This window comes from Abramis brama (assembly GCF_963993115.1).
Source record: "Abramis brama genome assembly, chromosome: 22".
NCBI classification, from domain to species: domain Eukaryota; kingdom Metazoa; phylum Chordata; class Actinopteri; order Cypriniformes; family Leuciscidae; genus Abramis; species Abramis brama.
In genome coordinates this window covers 30,010,364-30,030,958 of record NC_139984.1, presented here as the reverse complement: position 1 = coordinate 30,030,958, position 20,595 = coordinate 30,010,364, and the positions used below count along the sequence as shown (strand labels likewise).

Below are 20,595 nucleotides of genomic sequence, written 5' to 3'. Positions count from 1 at the left end.
AACACATTCATTCATTTGAGTGAATTCTTGAGTTTTAATGTGAATGGATTGCTGTATTATCATAACATAAAGTGGCCAGACTCTATTTAAAATGACAATTTCTAATGTTTCATTTGCAGATGATTGTAACATACAGTGTGTGTGTTTATACTTTTGATCATCACTGAGATAAAACATCAAATGGATAGAATTCTGATATTTCTGTTGATAGATATAGTGATTTGAATCTGACACACTGTTGAGCTGATGCCATCTTGTGCTCTGTGCCCATTTTGTCTACATTACACATCTGAAAATTCTGCTGATATTCTGCCATTTACTAAATTTCCCGAACCCAGATCTTTTACAGGATTTTTTTTTTTTACAGGATTCTCACGGCTGCAGTGAGCTGCTTATCACAACATGGATTGCTATTCTTCTTTTGCAGGATAAAAATGAACTTGTTTTCTTAGTAACTAGTTTGTGAATACTTTATTGAATGAATAACCAATCAATGTGAAAATAAACCTTGTGTTATACTGTTGATTGGCTTCTTTTCAAACTGTGAACTTTCATTTGTAGTGATATGGTCAGGAAGAGTTTAATGTTACTGCTACACAGGACATGCATCTCTAAACCAGTGATTCACAACTAAAGGGTACGTGAACATGGGCACTTAAAAACATTATTTGCCTTTGGTAAAGGAACGTAAACTAAGTATATAAAGAGATGTTTTTGGCTAATTGTGTGGATGGCATTTACAGTTAAATATAGTATATAAAATACTGCGTCATAATAATAGTACATAATAATATATAATCAAATATTTTATGGTTAGAAAATGAGAAATATCTATGATGATGAATAAATAATGTTGCTAACTTTTTACGCATGTAACGTTAACATATAACTTAGTGTAATGTAACAGGTGATTTTGCTACTAGCCTGTTAATGGAGTCCTCATACAAATGGCGTAGAAATTAATAAGATTAATAGTTAATTAAATTTAATTAAAAGATATCATGTTCATTGTGAGTACAAACTTTAACTCTGCTAGCTAACGCTATGCTAATGTTCAGTCTACGATAAGTAAAAGACATGCGTAAAACAGATTGCCTAAGTTAGAGTAACAGAACGGAGAGTAAGTACTGTTCCATCCATAGACAGTGGTTCCATCACTAGTATACCGAAAAAAAGCGGTTTAAACCGGCGTTTGGCGAACACCTTCTGGAACTTATGACGTGATAACCCAGTTGAGTCAGTGATTGGCTGAGAGTACCCGTCACTCTAACCTAAACCAATGAAATCGGCTGCAGGGCGGGATTTACTTTTCGCTGAATGGGGTTGGCGAAAAACTCCAGATTTTACACACAACTTTTTTAACCGGGACCAAACTACATCGACGATGCACGACTTTCTCGTAGTTATAGTAGGCCTATACCTCCTTGGCGCAAGTGAGTGTTTTAATAGTTGAACAGTTCTGGATCGTTATTATTCTACGTTATTATCTAAGTCGTATGCTTTTTTTGCTTACTTAAAGTATAACTGTATTTGACAGGTGTAGAGAGGTCGACAGGAACGTTTGTTCGACGCTTTCCCGAATGGGCTGACGCCGATAAAGTTGAATTTGTCTGTAACGGTACTAAGAAGATTGCACAGTATTGTGAAACTGGTCATCAGAGCTGTGGAAATAAGACATCTCCCGGAGTCTCGCTGGATAAGCATGGACTAACTATCACCAACTGCACCTACAATTCGTGGTCCTGTGAGGCACGGAGTTACATTCGTGACAATCAACAAACGGAGGAGTTTACTGTGGACTGCAACCGTAAGTAATTAAACGATTGTTTCATTTATGATTCTTTAGTGCAATTCAAATCGGTAAGTTACAACTAATGCTTTATTTTTGACTCGACATATAGTTGTATTGTGCACTCAGCCAGCTGTGTGTAAACTAAAGTTTACAGTGGCCGCTAATAGCGAACTTTGTTTTGAAACCGAATGAATGAGATGACTCAACAAGCCGGGTTTTCTCACCATAGACATCATATATGATGTCTATGTTTCTCACCACATACTGACAGTTCATGGCTTCATGGCAACAGCATATACATATACAGTATATATATATATATATACTGTATATGTACTGCATATATATATATTGTGTGTGTGTGTGTGTGTGTGTAGTAAAATAAGAATGTTTGTGTATTTTTTTTAACACTTTAAAATATATATATATTACTCATAATTGACACATCTGAAACATATACACATTTGTCTATAAAACTTTATATACTTTCCTGAAGATTTATTACTTATTTAAGAAAGTTATACAAGTTTTAATTTTGATAAGCCATTTTTTATTACCCATCTACATGTTTCTCAGTTCTTTCAACCTGTTGATGCATTAATATTCAGCAGAGCTGAAAGATGAGCGCATTGATTCTACAGTGTAGCATCATTAGTGTTAGTATTATTTAATAAAGTACACACATTTGATTACTTCTGCTTATCTGTGGTGTTCTCTTGAGCAGGTCTGCCTTCTGGTATGAATGGCCATTACCTATTAAATAACTAATAAACTACCTGACCAAGCTGACTGATTTTCATGCATTCATTTTCCAATACTGTTTTTGGTCCGGTTGTTCTTTGTAGAACATGCCACCACTTCACCCAGTCCAGGAGCTCCCATCACTTCACCCAGTCCAGGAGCTCCCATCACTTCACCCTGTCCAGGAGCTCCCATCACTTCACCCAGTCTGGGCAATAATGAGTCACAATCAGGCGCTATTGCAGCTGGGGTCATTGTGACGATCATCTGTTTGGTGGCGCTGATGATTTTCCTTTACCTCAAGGCAAGTATTTTCAGAAGCTTAAAGAAAATCTGTGTTGGTGTTCCTTTAATCTTTATTAAAGGAATAGTTCACTCAAAAATGAAAGTTGTCATCTCTTTCTCACTCTTATATCATTGAAAATATTGTGAATCTCTAGGTTGCTTTTTCTCTACTAATGTAGATCAGGGACTCCAACTGCCAGGCTTCAAAAAGATCAACTAAAGTACAATTAATATACCATAAAAATTGTCCAGACAACCATGTGTTATATTCCAAATCTTCAGAAGTTATCTGAGTCTGGAGAATCTGATTCTGATCTTGTATTATAATCGAGATCAAGCAAATACACTTTTAAAACACTTGAAAAGGCACTAAATGTTCCTTGTCCAAAGCACTGGAAGGAGAAAAGCTGCAAGTGTGTTGAGATGCATAAGAACATTTGTAACTATCCAAGAGGTGAACAACTAAATCTGATTTTTAGTAATAATTCTATAAAATGTTTGTCCTTGCAGGTGGATCGCTTCAAGCAAGCCGTTCGTGACGTCCTCAGTCATCTACAATGTAAAAATGTAAGTATTACCATATGAAAATGAAATCATTTTTTTGACTCATTTGATGGGGAGGAGCAACTAAAATAATATACGGAATATGTTCATGTGAGTGGAATGTTTGTGTATATTGTGAAAACCATTTTTAACCTCTTTCAGTGTTTTGCTTTTGACAATTTGGATTTGCTTGCCATTGCATATAAATTATATATTGCATATCACAAACTTCGTTAAACTGGACTTTGTTTATTGTAGTTTAATATTTTATGACTGCTAAATTATTGAAAACAAAGACATCCGTCACACCTTGGTTGTGCGTGTAATGTAATGTAGTTCGTACCACAGTAATCACATCTCAAGACAGATGTTTGTCCTAAAACATTTACACATATTCATTGTTTATGTGTAGAACTACGGTAATAACCTTTTCCCCTCTGATTCAGTTATTTGGCCAGTGTGTTTGTGGAACTGTAACGTGGACCTGACCGTGAACTAGTCATTCAGGGGTGTGTTTCACAAAAGCATCGTTAGCCAACTATGTTCGCAAGTTCCGTCGTTATCAGCAGTTCAACGAGTCGGTGTTTCCCGAAACCATCGTTCTAACGAACATTCGCAAACAGCATCGCAGAGTTGTGTTTGAACGACACTCTCGACCTGTGGTTAGAAGCAGAGTTTCTAGTTTGCATGACATGTGGACTCAATAAATCCTTATCCTGACAAGCTGACATTCAGTACAATATATATTTTATTTAGAATACATACAAATGTCATTTATGTCTTTTAGTTTGTCAAGAGATTTAAAGCGTAGTTTTTGAAGAGTGCGCATGTGCGAACGTGCTCTAGTGCGTAAGAACGAGTCTATGACTGAATCTGGAAATAAAGAAAATAACTGAGAAAAGTGATAAATAGTCCTCAGATGCCATGTCTGTAATTTATAGCAAAACATCTAGCGTTAATTCGATCTCAAACAGATTCATTAAAAGTTATTACTCCACCACGTTCATGACATCATTAACTAACGTGGTTGAAAGACCACTTTGCGTTTCGGGAAACAGTCGTGACTAGCTAGTTGATTTCTTCAACGATTCATCGCACTATAGTAGTGAAGCAGCGAGTTACGTCATTGTACGGGAAACACACACACCAGTTCTGTAAAATTAGGACCAATTTTGAAGGTGGGAAGAGGACATTCTCAGTGACAATGATCCCTTCACGAAGGGTCCTTCCACAAGGCCGTTAGCAACATGTTCTTTCGACAGTCACTTCAAGGAAGTCGTTATTCTATATGAATTTCTGATCCTATTAGGCAAATTTGGAGAGCCAGCATTCAATCTGTCGTATTATCTTTTATACACAAAAGATATATAATACTTGTTATACAAAGTGTTTTTACAAAATAAAAATAAATTAGTATGGATATTTGCCCCTGAATGATTCTGAGGAATACTCTAACTTAAAATATTGTGTTTGTATTTACTTGCAGAGGAATCCTAACCAGGAGGAGGACAGTGAGGCGGGAGACGGGGAAGCGGGAGACAGTGAGGCGGGAGACAGTGAGGCGGGAGACAGTGAGGCGGGAGACGGGGAAGCGGGAGACAGTGAGGCGGGAGACAGTGAGGCGGGAGACGGGGAAGCGGGGAAGTTCCTGCCACCAGGATTGATGGTGTAAAAAGTATGTCAGACATTTACATGTATTGTGTTATTTTGTGTCATGAAGAATGTGTTTTTTCTAATTAATTTTACATTTTACAGGCCAAGAGGAATACAACATGAAGGAGATCACAGATTTGACTTTCTCCACACCTCAACCCTACTATAATGTGCAATTAGTTATCGTTTACCTCAGCATTTCCTGGCATAAGGCAGTCACCGAACAATCATCTCATCCACACTGACACTTGGGACCACAACCCGTCCCCTCTGACCACCAATGCCTCGTTATAGAGGTCTGCATCTGCATCTCATAGCTTTCCTCAAGCGTTGGCACTTGCAACGCCAAGCTCATGGGTTCGATTCCCAGGGAAAGCAAGAACTGATAAGAATGTAAATATGTACCTTGAAATGCAATATAAATTGCTTTGGATAAAAGTGTCTGCCAAATGCATAAATGTAAATGCATGGGATCAGTTCATTTCTTTCTCTGGAGTTCACACCAGTCAGTATCTTCCCATCCATACTCCGCAATTAAAAGTTGTCCTGTGCCAGACTCTCTTGCGACAGATCTGCACAACAAAGTCATAAGCTTTAAGTGCCTTTTATACTCTGAAGCATTTGCCAGCGACAGAAGTAAAATTGCAGTTTATTTATACTGTATATTAGGTCACTGTGTTTGAATGTTACATGGCTGGTTTTGTAATCCGCATATGGACCGTATTGAAGTCTTGTGCCAGCACGAGGAGGAGGCGGGCTTCCCAGCTCAATCCCTCCAAGGTTATTACCTCGTTTACTCTGTCCCCCTCAGTGTTTTTTTTTAATACATTTTTTTTAAACCATTTTCACAATTTCATGGCTGCCAGAATATTTCTTTTTTTTAAATATCTGAACACACAGTTCATGAAAGGAAAGAATACACTCCCAAAGCTTCAGTCGTTAACCCTTCCTGAGTTGACATTTCATTCAGTAATGTAAGGCAGTTTTGATTTAAATGCTGTTTCACGTTGATGATCATGTTATTGTACATGTATCTGCTTACATGTGACTGTTTACATCTGTTTCTACTGCCTCACCTGTGTTTTGATCTGGAGATTCAGGACTCTTTCAGAAGATGTGTTATCGCGCCCTCTACTGTATAACAGTGAAAACACAGATTGTCAGAAAATTCTGTAACTGGCCGGGAAAGAGTCAGCTAAACCTCTTGTTTTTTACTTGCCACTGCGGCCTTTGGCTTTTTCACTGGGGTGCTATAAAACACAAAAACTGTATTTTAAGAAGTGCTGCTTAATGTATTCAAATTTTTTAATTTTTGTAAAAAAAATGTTTACATTAACTTAACACTTGTAAATAAATGTTTATTAAATTATATACAATTTCTTGAAATAAATATCTTGTGGGCTTAATTTTTGTTGTTGGATTATTGGCTGAATACATGAAGATAACTGGTCCAGATATTTACAAGAAAATGTCAGCATTTTGAAATGAAGTTGCAGTGTTTGAGTTCTGATAACCTTTTGTTTTATTGGGGGTACAAAAGCTACAAAATATTCTGCAAAAATATCAAACAGACTTGACCTTAACTAGACCTTGACTTGAATGCAAACATTTCTATCGCATTTAATTGTAAGTATTGTTCTGTTTTTAATGTTTCTCTCATAATGGTTTCATACAGCTTTACTCTTCAGATGGTGTCACTGCAGATCACAAACCACTAGACCACTTCCTCCACTGGTACTGCTTTTCATTTTAAATGAGGTGTAATTTCATTGCACACCTTGTTTCAGAGAAGAGTGTAGTGGCTTTCCAGTAAGCCGTTGCCATTGGTAACAGGAGTGAGCAAGTTTAGAAGAACACATACAAACAGAGTCCATGCAGACGGATGGAGATGCAAACAATTGTCTTTCTTTATTGTGCTCCATTAAACATTGTGTGTAAGTGTTTGTAAACTAGGAAAAGCCACAAGAAGTTGTTTTGAGACAAAGTCCATACCTTGAAGACACAGCATAGGCCTACGTCCTTCTTTTCTGTGATTACCCAAAATGTCCGGGATTCGGCTTTTGCTTTCTGCAGTCGCATGTTTACATTATTACATTATTTGACACTGACACGTACGTGCCAGCTTTGCAGGTCATGCATTCTGCTTCACTCGGCCGAGACAAAAACACAGGAATTTTCTTAGCAATGTTAAAACGCACATCAACCGATCACTTGTTTAGCGTTCATCAGTAAACTCTACATTCAGATTCACCAATCGGAATTAATTCAGTCCGATTGAAACAACAGGTGTGCATGTAAACATAACGAATGGCGACTGTAGAAAGCAAAAGCCGAATCCCGGATCTCGAAATCCCGGCAGGATATGTCCAGGAAAAGAGGACGTATGGTCACCCTACTATAATACACACTTGCATATTCCCCATCCAGCAATGGTCATTTGCTATTTTGCCATTTGCCACCTTTCATATTGTTCTAAGCATTGCCACTTTGTACCCGACAACCGTACCTCCTTATTAGACCTCTACACTTACTTCCTCCATTGACTGTATGGCACAGAGCAACACCACTTTATCTACCAATCATTTACCTCCATATATTGACACCTTTTGCACTATTTGTATAAATTTGTAAATGTTTGATCTGCTGAACTGCAAACTGCATGCATTCCTATGCTTATTGTGTACTTCTTTGTCTTGTAATTACATGTGTAACTTTATGTTCTTTTGTACCTCAACGCTTTTATCTTGGCTAGGTCGTCATTGTAAATGAGAAAGTGTTCACAATGTGCTCACCTGGTTAAATAAAGGTTAAATAAAATTAAATAAATAAAAACCTTGCACGCTACTCTGCAGTGCGGTCAAAAACTGTTCTTCCCAATTGGCTTTATGCCCAGCTGCACTACTTCCTGAACTTCAGCCAGCTCCTTTGTTTCCTGCCTGCCATTATTGGACAAACTGATTAATCCAGGTGTGCCTGACCTCAGTAACAATAATCAGCCACACCTGGATTAATCAGATTGTCCAATAATGGCAGGCAGGAAACAAAAGAGCTGGCTGAAGTTCAGGAAGTAGTGCAGCTGGGCATAAAGCCTATTACCAACCCACACACTTGTTACTCAGGTGCTCCAATTATACTGAGTCACAGCGCCACTCAGTGGACAACAAAAACTTTTCAATACAACAAATGACTCCTACAAAGAGAACAGCCTTAAAGGCACACTGTAATTTTTCGCCACTAGAGGTTGCTTATTCAAAACAAAGGCATAGCTTGATGACGCTTTGATTTCGCTGAATCATGGGAGTTGTTGTCTTCAGCTCTACAGCTTGTGGAGAATACGACAGGACTCGGGTAGAAATCATATTCATGGATGACTGGTAATCGTATTAACATTTTGAAAGCCGTTGGAGCGCGGTCACCGTGATTTTGCCAAGCAAGACATGTTCCTGGATCAACATATTTTGTTGATCCTGGAATAACCTTCCTGTCCCAAAATTTAGTCCTTACCCTATCCCTACCCCTAAACCTAACTCTACCTATAACTTTCCCTAAAATTAGAGGGAAATGATTGGTGAATAACACTGATGTTGAAGCACCTCACCCTGGTTCTCAGCCTAAACTTGACATAAACTGTAAACTTGTCCCTCAGATCTGATTGGTTGATTGGAAAGTTGTAACTTTTATTATGCGCGACGCCGCTTCTGCTTCTTCCGGTCATGAGTAAGTGGGGTAACGCAGCGCTGTTTTATCATATTAGATACATTTGAGTGTGATGAAATTTGTTATAATGCAACTCTGTGTGTTTTCTCAGCGGCTGCTATATGAGACACTTGTTGCACACTGCAGCTAGATCAATATTAGCCATGGTAAATCTGGTATTCGCGGTAAATCAAGAAAACGAGATTTAAACAGAAAGACTACCTTTGTTGAGCTGTATAATAATGATTCGTTTTCTGTCGATAAATGTATCCAAGCGGTTGCTCACCTGTCTAATAAAACACATAATATATTAAAACGTATAACGTATCTTTGGTGTTTTCATGGTTTCAACTAAAACCGTAAATCGAGGGTAACGCGGGGGTGTGATGTCACTGATAGGCGACACATGGACACACGCCGTATCCTGGTTAAAACTGCTAAAAATCTGGATTTTAAGAATTTAAACATTCTTTGAAACATCTGGGATAATGGAAGTACACAAATCAACAAAATATATAACATTGTTCTAGTGGTTTTTGGATATTTGAATCCAAAAATCTTACATAGTGTGGCTTTAATGTGCATTCTAGGATAACTGCAGATCCTCACATGATCAACCAGAAATACAACAGTGGCGATTCCCACCAGACCAGACAGAACCAGTCGAATCAGAGCCTCGGTGCCGCCACAATGATCCAGACAATCTGAAACAGAAGAGACTTATTCATAAACATCTTCTGTCTCATCCTATGTCTTTGTTTGTGGAAAAACAGAAACTGCACAGAGGTCACTGTCAGGCCCCGTCCACACTACTGTGTTTTCGTTTAAAAACGGAGACCTTTTGCTACGTTTGCACCTCCCGTCCACACTAAAGCTGCGTTCACACTACACGCGACCAAGCGACGCGATACCATTCATTTTCAATGGGGAGCGGGCGACTTCCGGTGACACGCGCGGTCGTGACCGTTGGCGACTGGATGGGGCGTGTCTGGCGACGCGACAAAGTTGAGAAATGTTTAACTTTATGCAAATGAAGAGCGACTTTCGCGAGCGACAACCAATAGGAGTGAAGCGCACGTGATCCTTCTCCACAGCCCCTGGGCCTGCAGTGCATTTAAGATGGATGAAAAATTGATCCTTGCGGTTAGCAATTTTCCGATTTTATTTGACATGTCTCTGCCCACGTACAGGGACATATATAAAAAAAACGATGCGTGGAAAGGAGTTTCAGAAAATGCGGGGATTCCAAGTAGGTTTAAATGATTGAATAGCCTGTACAATTAACTATAAATTTTTTTGACAGAGAGTAAACAAAACCTAAACGTAGTGGCCTTTCTAATATTTTAGCGCTGTTTACACTCCATTTACACGTGTATATAATATACTGTATAATGTACTGTATAATGTATACTATTGAAATCAATGTATACTAGATATTAATAACCTATTAATGTACTGTATACTGATGGATACAGTATATTAATATTATGTATTCTATGAAATATTCAGTATATCTTATATATGTATACAGATATTAATATTGAATTGCAATATATTACAGAATAAACTATAGGCCTATACTACGCTTACTCATTGCATCTGATCATACTTTGTTATACATTTTCATAAAATAAATATTTGTGTGCAAAAATTGAATTTTATTTATTTTGCATAATGTTAACTCGAGCTGTAATTTGTCAAATTACTCAAATAGGCCCTCATTTATCAATCTTGCGTAGAAACGGGCGTATATATTGGCGTAAGATTATGCTTACACTCTTCTCATCGCCTGATTTATGAAGCTGTGCGTACCTTTGAAATTCTGGTGTACGCAATACCAGCGCTTGATAAATGCCGCGGCTGAAATCGATCGTCATTAGAATAACACGCCCTTATATATTCAAGTCTCCGCTCCCCCCACGCCCTCATTTTACGCCATGGACACACGGAAGACGGCAAAGAAGAGAAACTTCTTTGAGAAAGAGAAAGCGAAACCAGGGAAGTGGAAAGAAACAAAATTGATTTCTAGATTTTTATTATTAATGATGACGCTTATTGTTATTTAGAAGAAGAATGTCGTTATTATTATTATTATTTGTATTATTATTATTATTTTAAATAAGAAGAATGGCATTTTTATTATTTTGACAGTCTTAATTATTTTTTTGGTCATTGAAAGCCTTTCATTACTAAACCCAGTCCGTGCACACCTGCCGGGCCTAACCCTGGCCTAACCATCGTTTCAAAGAATAGTACAACGGCGAGCGCGTCGAGTAACCCCTCGTCCGTTTGGGGAGGTGCGCGCGCAGTCTGCGGAGACTCGCGCTGCGGAGACAGGCGAAAGTATAAACAAGGCTTGAAACGTCAGGTAAAGCGCACAGGCTCGCAACTTAAGGAATACATATGCCTACAATTCAAATGCTTTGGTAAATTCACACAAATTAAACATTGAAGTCCATGTTGCACAAAAATAAACACTGAAGTTTATAATTACTATGTTGTTGTTTTTTTTACAGTGGGTCATAATATATTATATCTTTTAGTTTGTCAGTGCGTTTTGTGGTGTAAGGAATTGTTTTTCTGCGCATTCCCGCATTCAAAACGTGCGTACACCACCTCCTGAGCTGGCGTAGGATTTGAGCGTGCCGTACGCCAACGTCCATATTGATAAATCTCAAAGTCACCGTGGTTTTGGGTGTACGCCAGGTGTACGCTGGAAATTTGGTGTACGCACTTTTGATAAATGAGGGCCAATAGTGTGTAAATATTTGTTTAAACAGGGTCAAATCTAAAATTCTGGCAGTGAAATTAGCCTTAGCAAAACAATTGAGTTCGACAACTTTATTTCAAATGTATTTATTTTTTATTTTATTTATCTTTTTGTTACAGAATGTTCCCACAATGCACAATTTGAGATACAATGGAACTTTGACAGAAATCTTGTGTGATATGTTTATACACTGCTAGATATTGTTAATAGACAGATTCAATCAATTAAATCAATTAGTAAATATTGCAATATATTACAGAATAAACTATAGGCCTTTACTCATTGCATCTGATCATACTTTGTTATGCAGTTTCATAAAAGTAATATTTGTGTGTGTGCTCTTACATCTTTTTTTTGTTAGTTGAAGAATGCAAAAAAAAATGGAAAAACCTCCGTGATGTATACAGGAGGGAATTAAATAAAACCAAAAACAGAAAAAGTGGCTCAGCAGCTGATCATGCTAAGCCTTGGAAATACAGTGCCATCATGGGCTTCCTCGCCCCCTTTATGGAGTTCAGAGGCACGAGTGGAAACATGCCTCAAGGGGTTGGGGAGTCCATTTTGGTAGCTAGAGTCCAATGCCCAGTGTCAGTCAGACAGTCAGCCATCCAGCCAGATCCTACTATCTCTTTTTGAGAAACATCTTGTCTCAGCTCTAAATAGGGCAGAGGCAGCACCATCCAATCCTCCACCAGCATCTGAAGACCCAGATGAACTTTTCCTCCGTAGCCTGTTGCCACAAATCAAAACTCTCACATCTAGAAGGAGGGAAAGAGTGAAATTTGATATACACAGAATGATCTTTGAGGCACAGTGCAGCCAGGAACAGGAAGAGAGCGGGGTACAGCTGACAAGGCCATGAGGGGTGTTCGTAAGCTTATTTACCCTCATGGTCCTGCCAGCTGTACCCTGCAGCCAAGGTTAATATTGTTAAGTGTTTTTGTTATTATGAGAACAAGGTACAGCTGACAAGGTTGAGCTATAATTACTGTTTACCTTCATGTAGTCCAGGGGTTCATGTTGAGTTTTGCTTTGTTGTTGTTCGGAGGGGGAGGGGGGGTCCTGTTTAAAAAGAAACCAATCAAAATAATAATAACTTTTAGGTCATTCTTCAAATAAAAATACATTTGTTCCAGAATATATATATATATATATTGAAGTTTGTAGCCTTTCCTTTTATAGTGTGATTACCATAGTGCAGTCACTTATTATTCATATGTTATGCTGTTATGTATTTGGAAAGATATGTTTATTGAGCATATCTTATAGTATAGCCAGGATATAATTTAGTATTGATAAGAGATGATGGAAACACATGGAAACATTGCTCTTTTATTATAATGTGGGTGGCTCTTAAAAGAGCCTTTGGTTTAGTTCTGAAAAGAACCTTTCATGCCTGTCACACCTGTGGCTGCCAGGGAACTGCACCCTCAGCACAGAAGTAATTGACAAGGGTCTCCCTCACACGCATGGCATCACGGGAAGCGTTGTTGCTCCCTGCTCTGCTGATGTTCTGCAGTGCAGAGGCTTCTCCTTCCACAACCAGGGTTGGTGGGTTCCGCACACTCCCTGTTGTCCTCCGCAGAAAGTTGTGTAGAACACAGGTTGCCTTCACACAGGCTTCCACATGGTCTGGGCTGACACCAATTACACGCCGATACATTCGCCACTGTGCTGCGAGTATACCGAACGCATTCTCAACTGTCAGCCTTGCCCGTGAAAGCCTGTAGTTAAACACCCTGTGTCTACTGGGAAGGGTGGTGGTACCTGGGAAGGGGCGCATTAGATTTCTGCGGAGAGGGAAGGCCTCATCTGCCACAAAGACGTGAGGCTGGGGTCCCAGGTGTTCTGCTCCTGGTAGCAGCGCGTCCTCCGGTAGGCCAAGGGTTCCACTTTGAAGACCGTTACCAAAGGGACAATTAGCCAGAGTCCCACCATCACTGGACTTCCCATAACTGCCAACATCTATGATGCGGAAACAGTACCTGGCATCTACAACTGCCAAGAGGACAATAGAGAATGTCCCCTTGTAGTTATAGAATAATGATCCAGAGTTGTTGGGAGCCTGGATCACTATATGTTTCCCATCAATAGAACCAAGACAGTTTGGAAAATTCCAGCGATGGTAGAACTCTGCTGCAATGTCCCTCCAATCTTCTGTGGAAGGAACCGGCATGTAGTCCTCAACCATGGAGTCCCAAATGGCCTTTGACACCTCTGCCACGATACCAGCTACAGTGCTGTGCCCAACCCGGTAGCTGAAGGCAATACTGCGGTATGAATCCCCTGTTGCAAGGAATCTGTGGAAATATGTATTAAGAATTAAAGTATACATTTATATTTATACATTTATATTAAAAGAAAGCATATTAATCTACAATATTGCAGTTAAAAAATACATTATATATTTGTTTATTTTTATAATAATTTAACCGACACATTAAATAAGATTCAACATAAGATTCAACATGTTATATATGTTTCAACATGTTATATATGATTCTTCTTTGGTACACACACAGATATAATATATATACACACACTTTATAAGTATAAACAAGTATAAATATAAACACACACACAAACAGGCACATATATATATATATATATATATATATATATATATATATATATATATATATATATATATGCGCCTGTGTGTGTGTGTGTGTTTAGGCGTATCCCAGATAGCAAGGTGACATTGATTAAATGTTGAAACATAGGCTTATGTGTGTATTTATATACTGATTAAATTAAACGTGATAGTCTTTGTCTATATAAAAGCATCTAAATCGATTAAATATTTTAATCAACCAGGTTCAGTTACGCATTTAAATAGGCTTACTTACCGTAAACAAATTGCCAGCCGTTCACCGGGGGAAATGGCTCGTCGGAAACGTGTATTGTCCTTGCAAATCAGGGGACCCACCCTCTGCAGTAGCACATCAAACTGGGTCCTGTCCAGCCTGAAGTACTGCTGGAACCGGACTTCATCCAGCCGCAGCTCATGCACCAGCCGGTGGTACTCGCCGTGCCGACTCCGAGCCCGAATGGTCTCGTGAACCCAGATAGACCGGCGTTTGCGCTTATGCCGTAGATAAACGGCCGCAATGAGAAAAATCGACTTTTGTGTCTCGTTCATCTTCATGCTTCACTTCAGACGTTTTTATGTACGGAGTATATTTATATTTATTATTTTCCCTCCAGAAAGTTTGTTTTTTAGCGGCAAGAAAGCTGATTCGCTGTCTTTTGGATGTCATTCATAAACATTAATAGGCAACCAGTAGTGGGAACGCCCACTAGCGACCTCATCGCTAGCGACAGGCGACTTGCAGCGACAAAGTCGCGTCTAGTGTGAACGGGGCTTAAAACGGCAAAAACGGAGACCCAAAACGGAGAAGTTTAGAAACGCTGCCGACCCGGTTTTCGTTTTGAATCTCCGGAGGGCGTTTTAGTGAAGACGGGTCAAAACAGAGGACTTTAGGCTACGTTTACACGGAAACGATCTGAAGAGAAAACGCAAAAGTGGCGTTGCGTTATCACTTTTTTATTCTGCGTTTAGACGAGCGTTTTGGGGGGGAAATCTGCGTGCATATGGTGACGCAAAAGTGTGTGAAACTCGATGTAGTATGCACTCCAGGCGGCTAGGTGGCAATGGACCGGTGATCGGTGCCTTGTCTAGGAGTCTAGCATAGGCTACTTTTGCGTTTTTACCGTTTAGACGGGGACGCGACGGTTTAAGATTTCCACTCTGGAGGGTGGTTTCACTTTTTTTGCGTTTTTAAGCCCCAAAAACGCCGTCGCCGTCTAAACGAAATTAACATCTGATCAAATATTTTTAAGTTTTCACCCGCGAGCGTCCTCGTGTAAACGTACTCGGTTACTAACGTAACCTCGGTTCTCTCTAGAAGAGGGAACGAGTACTGCGTTTTATCAAAACGCTACGGGAAAAGTCTCTTTTCTCGAAACACTGAAGCAAAAAATTATCCTTTAATTTTCATATATGTAAAACGCGTTGCGGCAGCAGCAGTCAGCTATGGCGAGACGGCTTGCTCGCTCATTGGCTGCTCTGCGGCAACTGCTTAAGCCTATCGAGCGAGGCCTGAGATGACGTCAGGCCAATGAGGGCGCTTCGCGTGATGGTATTCATGACTCCCTCTGTGAGACCAACGGGTATCCGTTGAGCGCCCACACATGAAGGGACCATAGTTCCAGGTGTGGGTGCCAGATCGAGCCCCTGGCCTGCGAGAGGAGATCTCTCCTCAACGGCACTGGCCATGGAGCGATGTCTGCTAACTGCATCAGAACTGGGAACCATGCCTGGTTCTTCCAGAACGGTGCTACAAGCAGCACTGGGCATTTCGTTTTCCTGACCCGTTCCAACACCTGAGGCAGGAGGGAGATGGGGGGAAAAGCGTATAGCAGGCAGCGCGGCCACTTTTGGGACAGCGCGCTGTCGGTCTTTGAAAAGAATGCGGGGCAGTGAGCGTTTTTTGGGGACGCGAATAGGTCCACCTCCGCTTTGCCGAATCTCTCCCACAACAGCTGGACTGTTTGTGGGTGTAGAGACCATTCGCCCGTAGGAACGTTGTTCCTGGACAGTCTGTCCGGGCCCACATTCAGCAGCCCGGGCACATGTACTGCTCTCAGCGAGCGCAGGTTGTGCTGAGCCCATAGCAGGAGGCGTTTCGCCAGCCTGTACAGGGGTATGGAATTCAGACCGCCCTGGCGATTTATGTAGGACACCACTGCCATGTTGTCCGAACGGACTATGACGTGTTGGTCCTTGATGTGGGGACAAAAACGCGTCAGCGCGTTGTGCACTGCCAGCATTTCTAGGCAGTTTATGTGTTGGAGATTTTCCCGTTCCGACCATAGGCCGAAGGACGGTCTGCCCTCGAGCAGCGCTCCCCATCCCGAGGTGGATGCGTCCGTAGACACCATCCTCACCCTCGAGGAAGTCCCCAGGCTTACACCTGATTGGTACCAGTCTTTCGCCATCCAAGGCACCAGGGCTGTGACACAGTCCTGATCGACCTTGAGGCGTAAATGACCAGACACCCACGCTCTGCGCGGAACCCGCGCTTTCAACCAGAACTGCAGCGGGCGCATGCGGAGCAAGCCCAGCCGGAGAACTGACGATGCTGAGGCCATGAGACCCAGCATCCTTTGAAATTTTCTGAGCGGGGTGAAAGCGCCGCGGCGGAAAGACATCGCCGCGCGCTGAATGTTCAGCACGCGCTGTGGCGACAGCCGCGCTGTCATAGACTGTGAGTCCAGAACTATACCCAGAAACGGAATCGTTTGGCTGGGGTTCAGTGAACTCTTCGCCCAAATGACCGTGATACCAAGATTCTCGAGGTGATCGAGTAAAATGGCTCTGTGCTCTGTGAGCTGAGATCGTGATTGGGCTAGGATCAACCAGTCGTCCAAATAGTTCAGCACTCGCATGCCTCTGAGTCTGAGAGGAGCGAGCGCTGCGTCCATGCATTTCGTAAATGTACGAGGTGCCAGGGACAAGCCGAAAGGCAGGACTGTATACTGGTATGTCTGACCCTCGAAGGCGAATCTCAAGAATCGCCTGTGATGTGACGCTATCTGTATTTGAAAATACGCGTCCTTCAGATCTATCGACATGAACCAGTCTTCTCGGCGAACATGCGCGAGAATTTTGCTGGTTGTGAGCATTTTGAAACGGCGTTTCACTAATACTCTGTTCAGTCGTCTGAGATCCCGAATGGGTCTGATACCGCCGTCCTTTTTGGGGACTAGAAAGTATCTGCTGTATATCCCCTGTTCGCTTTGAACTCGGGGAACAAGCTCTATCGCCCCTTTGCTTATCAGTTTTGATATTTCGGCGCGAAGTAGGTGTGCTACATTCAGCGGAACCGAAGTTTCGACGCGCGCTGTGAAGCACGGAGGGCGTCGACAAAACTGTAGCGAGAAGCCTCTCTTTATAATGCCTAAGACCCAGTCCGAAACCCCTGGAAGCGCTGCCCATGCATCTGCATGGTTGGCTAAGGGCCGGATACAGAGCGCGCTCTGTTCGCCGTGCGACAGAGGTGCTATGGGGCTCACAAACATAGGCGTTATGCCTGCGGCATTTGAGGCGGGGGGCGCGCTTAATACAGCGGGCGGAGCGCGCGCCCTCGACCTTACAACAGTGTTTGGCTGAGTGAGGGGGGGCCGCGCGAGTCCAGTGGGACTCATGTGTGCGAGTAGATGTGGGCTGTGAGCGGGCACATTTACTGCTTGGGGCGCGCTGCTTGTGTAAGCAGCGCGCGCGCTGACAGGTCTCGTTTTTACAGAGAGCCTGTGATCTGATAGACATAGTGTTCGTGGGCACTGAGTAGTGGGCACTTTTACTATGTGGGGAGCGCAATCGACCTGAGTCGATTTTATTTGCGCGAGCCCTAAGTGCAGGGCTGTGCTTGTGTGTAGGGATGGGCACTGAGAAGTGGGCATCGACACTACATCTATAGCACCATCGGCCGTGGCCGGGACACCAGAAATACCGTGAGTAAGTGTGGGCGCGGGAGAGCGGGCACAGTTACTGCAATGAGTGCACTGTCTGTCTGAGCAGAGTGAATGCACACAGGTTTCGTCTTTACAGAAACCACAAGGCATGCAGAACATAGTGTTTGTGGGCACTAGGCAGTGGGCACGTTCACTGTTGCGTGCGTGATCGACCCGAGTCGAATATATGAGCGCGGGCCCTGTGTGAAGGGCTGTGCTAGTGTGTAGGGATGGGCACTAGCAGTGGGCATCTTCTCTACACATATAGCATCATCGGCCGTGCTCGTGGGCAGCAAAAAACACGTCTGCAGTTGCCTCTCGGGGAACAAACAGAGTGATTTGCATTCGGCGGCATAAATATTTTCTGCCGGCCGGCCTGGGGTTCGAACCTCCGATCGCCCGCGCGCAAGTCTAAGAATCTACCACTGGACCACAGTGAAGATACATTGTCAAAGTCAGCGCGAGTATTATCCGCACTGGCGTTTGCTTGTCAGGCATGTACCACGTGCTTGTGGGCAGCAAAAAACACGTCTGCAGTTGCCTCTCGGGGAACAAACAGAGTGATTTGCATTCGGCGGCATATATATTTTCTGCCGGCCGGCCTGGGGTTCGAACCTCCGATCGCCCGCGTGCAAGTCTAAGAATCTACCACTGGACCACAGTGAAGATACATAGACAAAGTCAGCGCGAGTATTATCCACACTGGCGTTTGCTTGCAGGCCTGTACCACGTACTCGTGGGCAGCAAAAAAACACGTCTGCAGTTGCCTCTCGGGGAACAGACAGAGTGATTTGCATTTTCAGAACGCCTGCAAAATGGCAGAATGTGAGAAGAGTGGAAATCGCCCAGATTCAGCGGGGCTGAAAACACTCCATTCTCTTTCGCCAGTGACGCGCGGGAACCATAGAAACGGCGTTCGGTTGCAGGCAAGCGGGTACTACGCGCTCGCTGGCTGCAAAATGCATCTCTGCAGTCGCCTTCAGGGGACTTACAGAGCAAAGCATTGGCGGCATAAATATATATGCCGCTAGACCGGGATCCGAACCCCGGTCTCCCGCGTGGAGACACTATAATTCCACCACTGAGCCACAGGGGGATACAGGCTTTGAAAGCGGCGTCAACATGTATTCTTCGGCGTTTGCTGGCAGGCAAGCGTGTAACAGACTCACTTTCTGCAATAATATTTCCAGTCGCCGAACAGGGAACTGAGAAATGTGAGAGAAAAGAGTTCAGACCGACCAACGGTGGGACTAAGAACACTCTTTTCTCCTTCGCCGGTGAATGACGCGTGCAGAGGCAGGGTAGCTTTTCTTGTAACGTAAAGAAAAACTAATCCCGCCGTCCGCTTCCAGGAAGGGCAGCCTCGGAAGGATGCCTGGCGAGTCCTCAGAGTCACCGTAGGCAATTGGCTCGGAGCGAGCGCGAGCGCTGCATGAGAAGGCGTCTTGAAAAAGACGCAGCTCTTTTAGGGGTGAGTGTTGCAGCGAACACACACACACACAGAAAACAGAGCAATAGCAATAAAGGATATAGGCGTCGGAAAGCGCAGCAGGTACGGCTGTAGAAGGCGGCGTTGGCCAGCGGCTTCGAGGGCTCGTCCCGCTGAAGTGCTTGCTTCGAACGACGCTTGCTTCCGTGATCCAGCGATGCGTGCGCTTCGCTGAAGAGATTAAAATCAAGTGAATCAGCCTTCTCGAGCTCCTTTTATAGAGGTAAGCCACGCCCGTTTCGGCGGGAAGTGGCGAGGAGGGCGCGAAGCGCCCTCATTGGCCTGACGTCATCTCAGGCCTCGCTCGATAGGCTTAAGCAGTTGCCGCAGAGCAGCCAATGAGCGAGCAAGCCGTCTCGCCATAGCTGACTGCTGCTGCCGCAACGCGTTTTACATACATGAAAATTAAAGGATAATTTTTTGCTTCAGTGTTTCGAGAAAAGAGACTTTTCCCGTAGCGTTTTGATAAAACGCAGTACGAGAGAACTCTCGTAAGAGAACGGTGCCTTAGAAACGATGACGTAGTAGAGGCTCACGCTCGGCTCTATGATTGGGTGTCATCAGTCACGGCGTATATCTTTGCTAACAGCTGTTGTGCAAGTAAATTCTGCATTTTACAAAGCTGTAACTGCCTACATGCGCCGGAGGCAAGCTATTATTGCCCAGTGTTGGTGAATGGTCACGTGATCCGCGTTTTCAGTCGTTTTAATGTGGACGGAGATCAATTCTAATACGCAGCTAAAACGCTGGTGTGGACGGAGATCGTATTCGTTTTAATTCTCCGTTTCTAAACGAAAACGCAGTTGTGTGAATGGGGCCTGAGTCTTTGAGCATCATCCATATTTACCAAATCAATCTCTGATTTTATCTTACAAAACAAAAAAAATCACGCTTTTCACAATAATTAGAAATATATAATATTTCTTACTTTCACTTTGTTGACATGGGGTAAGCGCTCCTTGAGGGTCTGGTGCCAGCTATTTCAAAATGTAAAGATTTGTAAAATGTAAATTCAATTTTGGATAGGACAACCCCATGGCTGGAGAAGACCATTAGCACACATACCCTCACTTCTGTGCTCTCTCCCGAATGCAGCGGTCAAGAGGCAAG

General features: G+C 42.6%; 2 protein-coding genes across 2 annotated transcripts; one reads left to right on the top strand and one right to left on the bottom strand.

Moving 5' to 3' along the window:
• The first annotated feature begins 1,334 nt into the window (after positions 1 to 1,334).
• On the top strand, positions 1,335 to 6,418 carry LOC311073659 (uncharacterized protein). Its single transcript, XM_084099563.1, has 6 exons — positions 1,335 to 1,433; positions 1,538 to 1,807; positions 2,638 to 2,837; positions 3,329 to 3,385; positions 4,848 to 5,036; positions 5,117 to 6,418. Exons 1-5 carry the CDS (start codon positions 1,385 to 1,387, stop codon positions 5,031 to 5,033), a joined length of 762 nt encoding a protein of 253 aa, XP_083955689.1. The 5' UTR covers positions 1,335 to 1,384; the 3' UTR covers positions 5,034 to 5,036; positions 5,117 to 6,418.
• A 5,050-nt stretch (positions 6,419 to 11,468) lies between these two features.
• Positions 11,469 to 13,904, bottom strand: LOC311073560 (uncharacterized protein). Its single transcript, XM_084099421.1, has 3 exons — positions 12,886 to 13,904; positions 12,477 to 12,542; positions 11,469 to 12,238 (listed from the first exon to the last, which is right to left on the bottom strand). Exons 1-3 carry the CDS (start codon positions 13,813 to 13,815, stop codon positions 12,233 to 12,235), a joined length of 1,002 nt encoding a protein of 333 aa, XP_083955547.1. The 5' UTR covers positions 13,816 to 13,904; the 3' UTR covers positions 11,469 to 12,232.
• Positions 13,905 to 20,595: the final 6,691 nt, after the last annotated feature.

Coding starts and splice junctions, on each gene's coding strand:
- LOC311073659 (XM_084099563.1), top strand. CDS start 1,385: ATGCACGACTTTCTCGTAGTTATAGTAGGCCTATACCTCCTTGGCGCA. Junction 1,434..1,537: donor CCTATACCTCCTTGGCGCAA/GTGAGTGTTTTA, acceptor TGTATTTGACAG/GTGTAGAGAGGTCGACAGGA. Junction 1,808..2,637: donor GTTTACTGTGGACTGCAACC/GTAAGTAATTAA, acceptor TGTTCTTTGTAG/AACATGCCACCACTTCACCC.
- LOC311073560 (XM_084099421.1), bottom strand. CDS start 13,815: ATGTATACTTTAATTCTTAATACATATTTCCACAGATTCCTTGCAACA. Junction 12,543..12,885: donor CAGTTCCCTGGCAGCCACAG/GTGTGACAGGCA, acceptor CTTTTTAAACAG/GACCCCCCCTCCCCCTCCGA.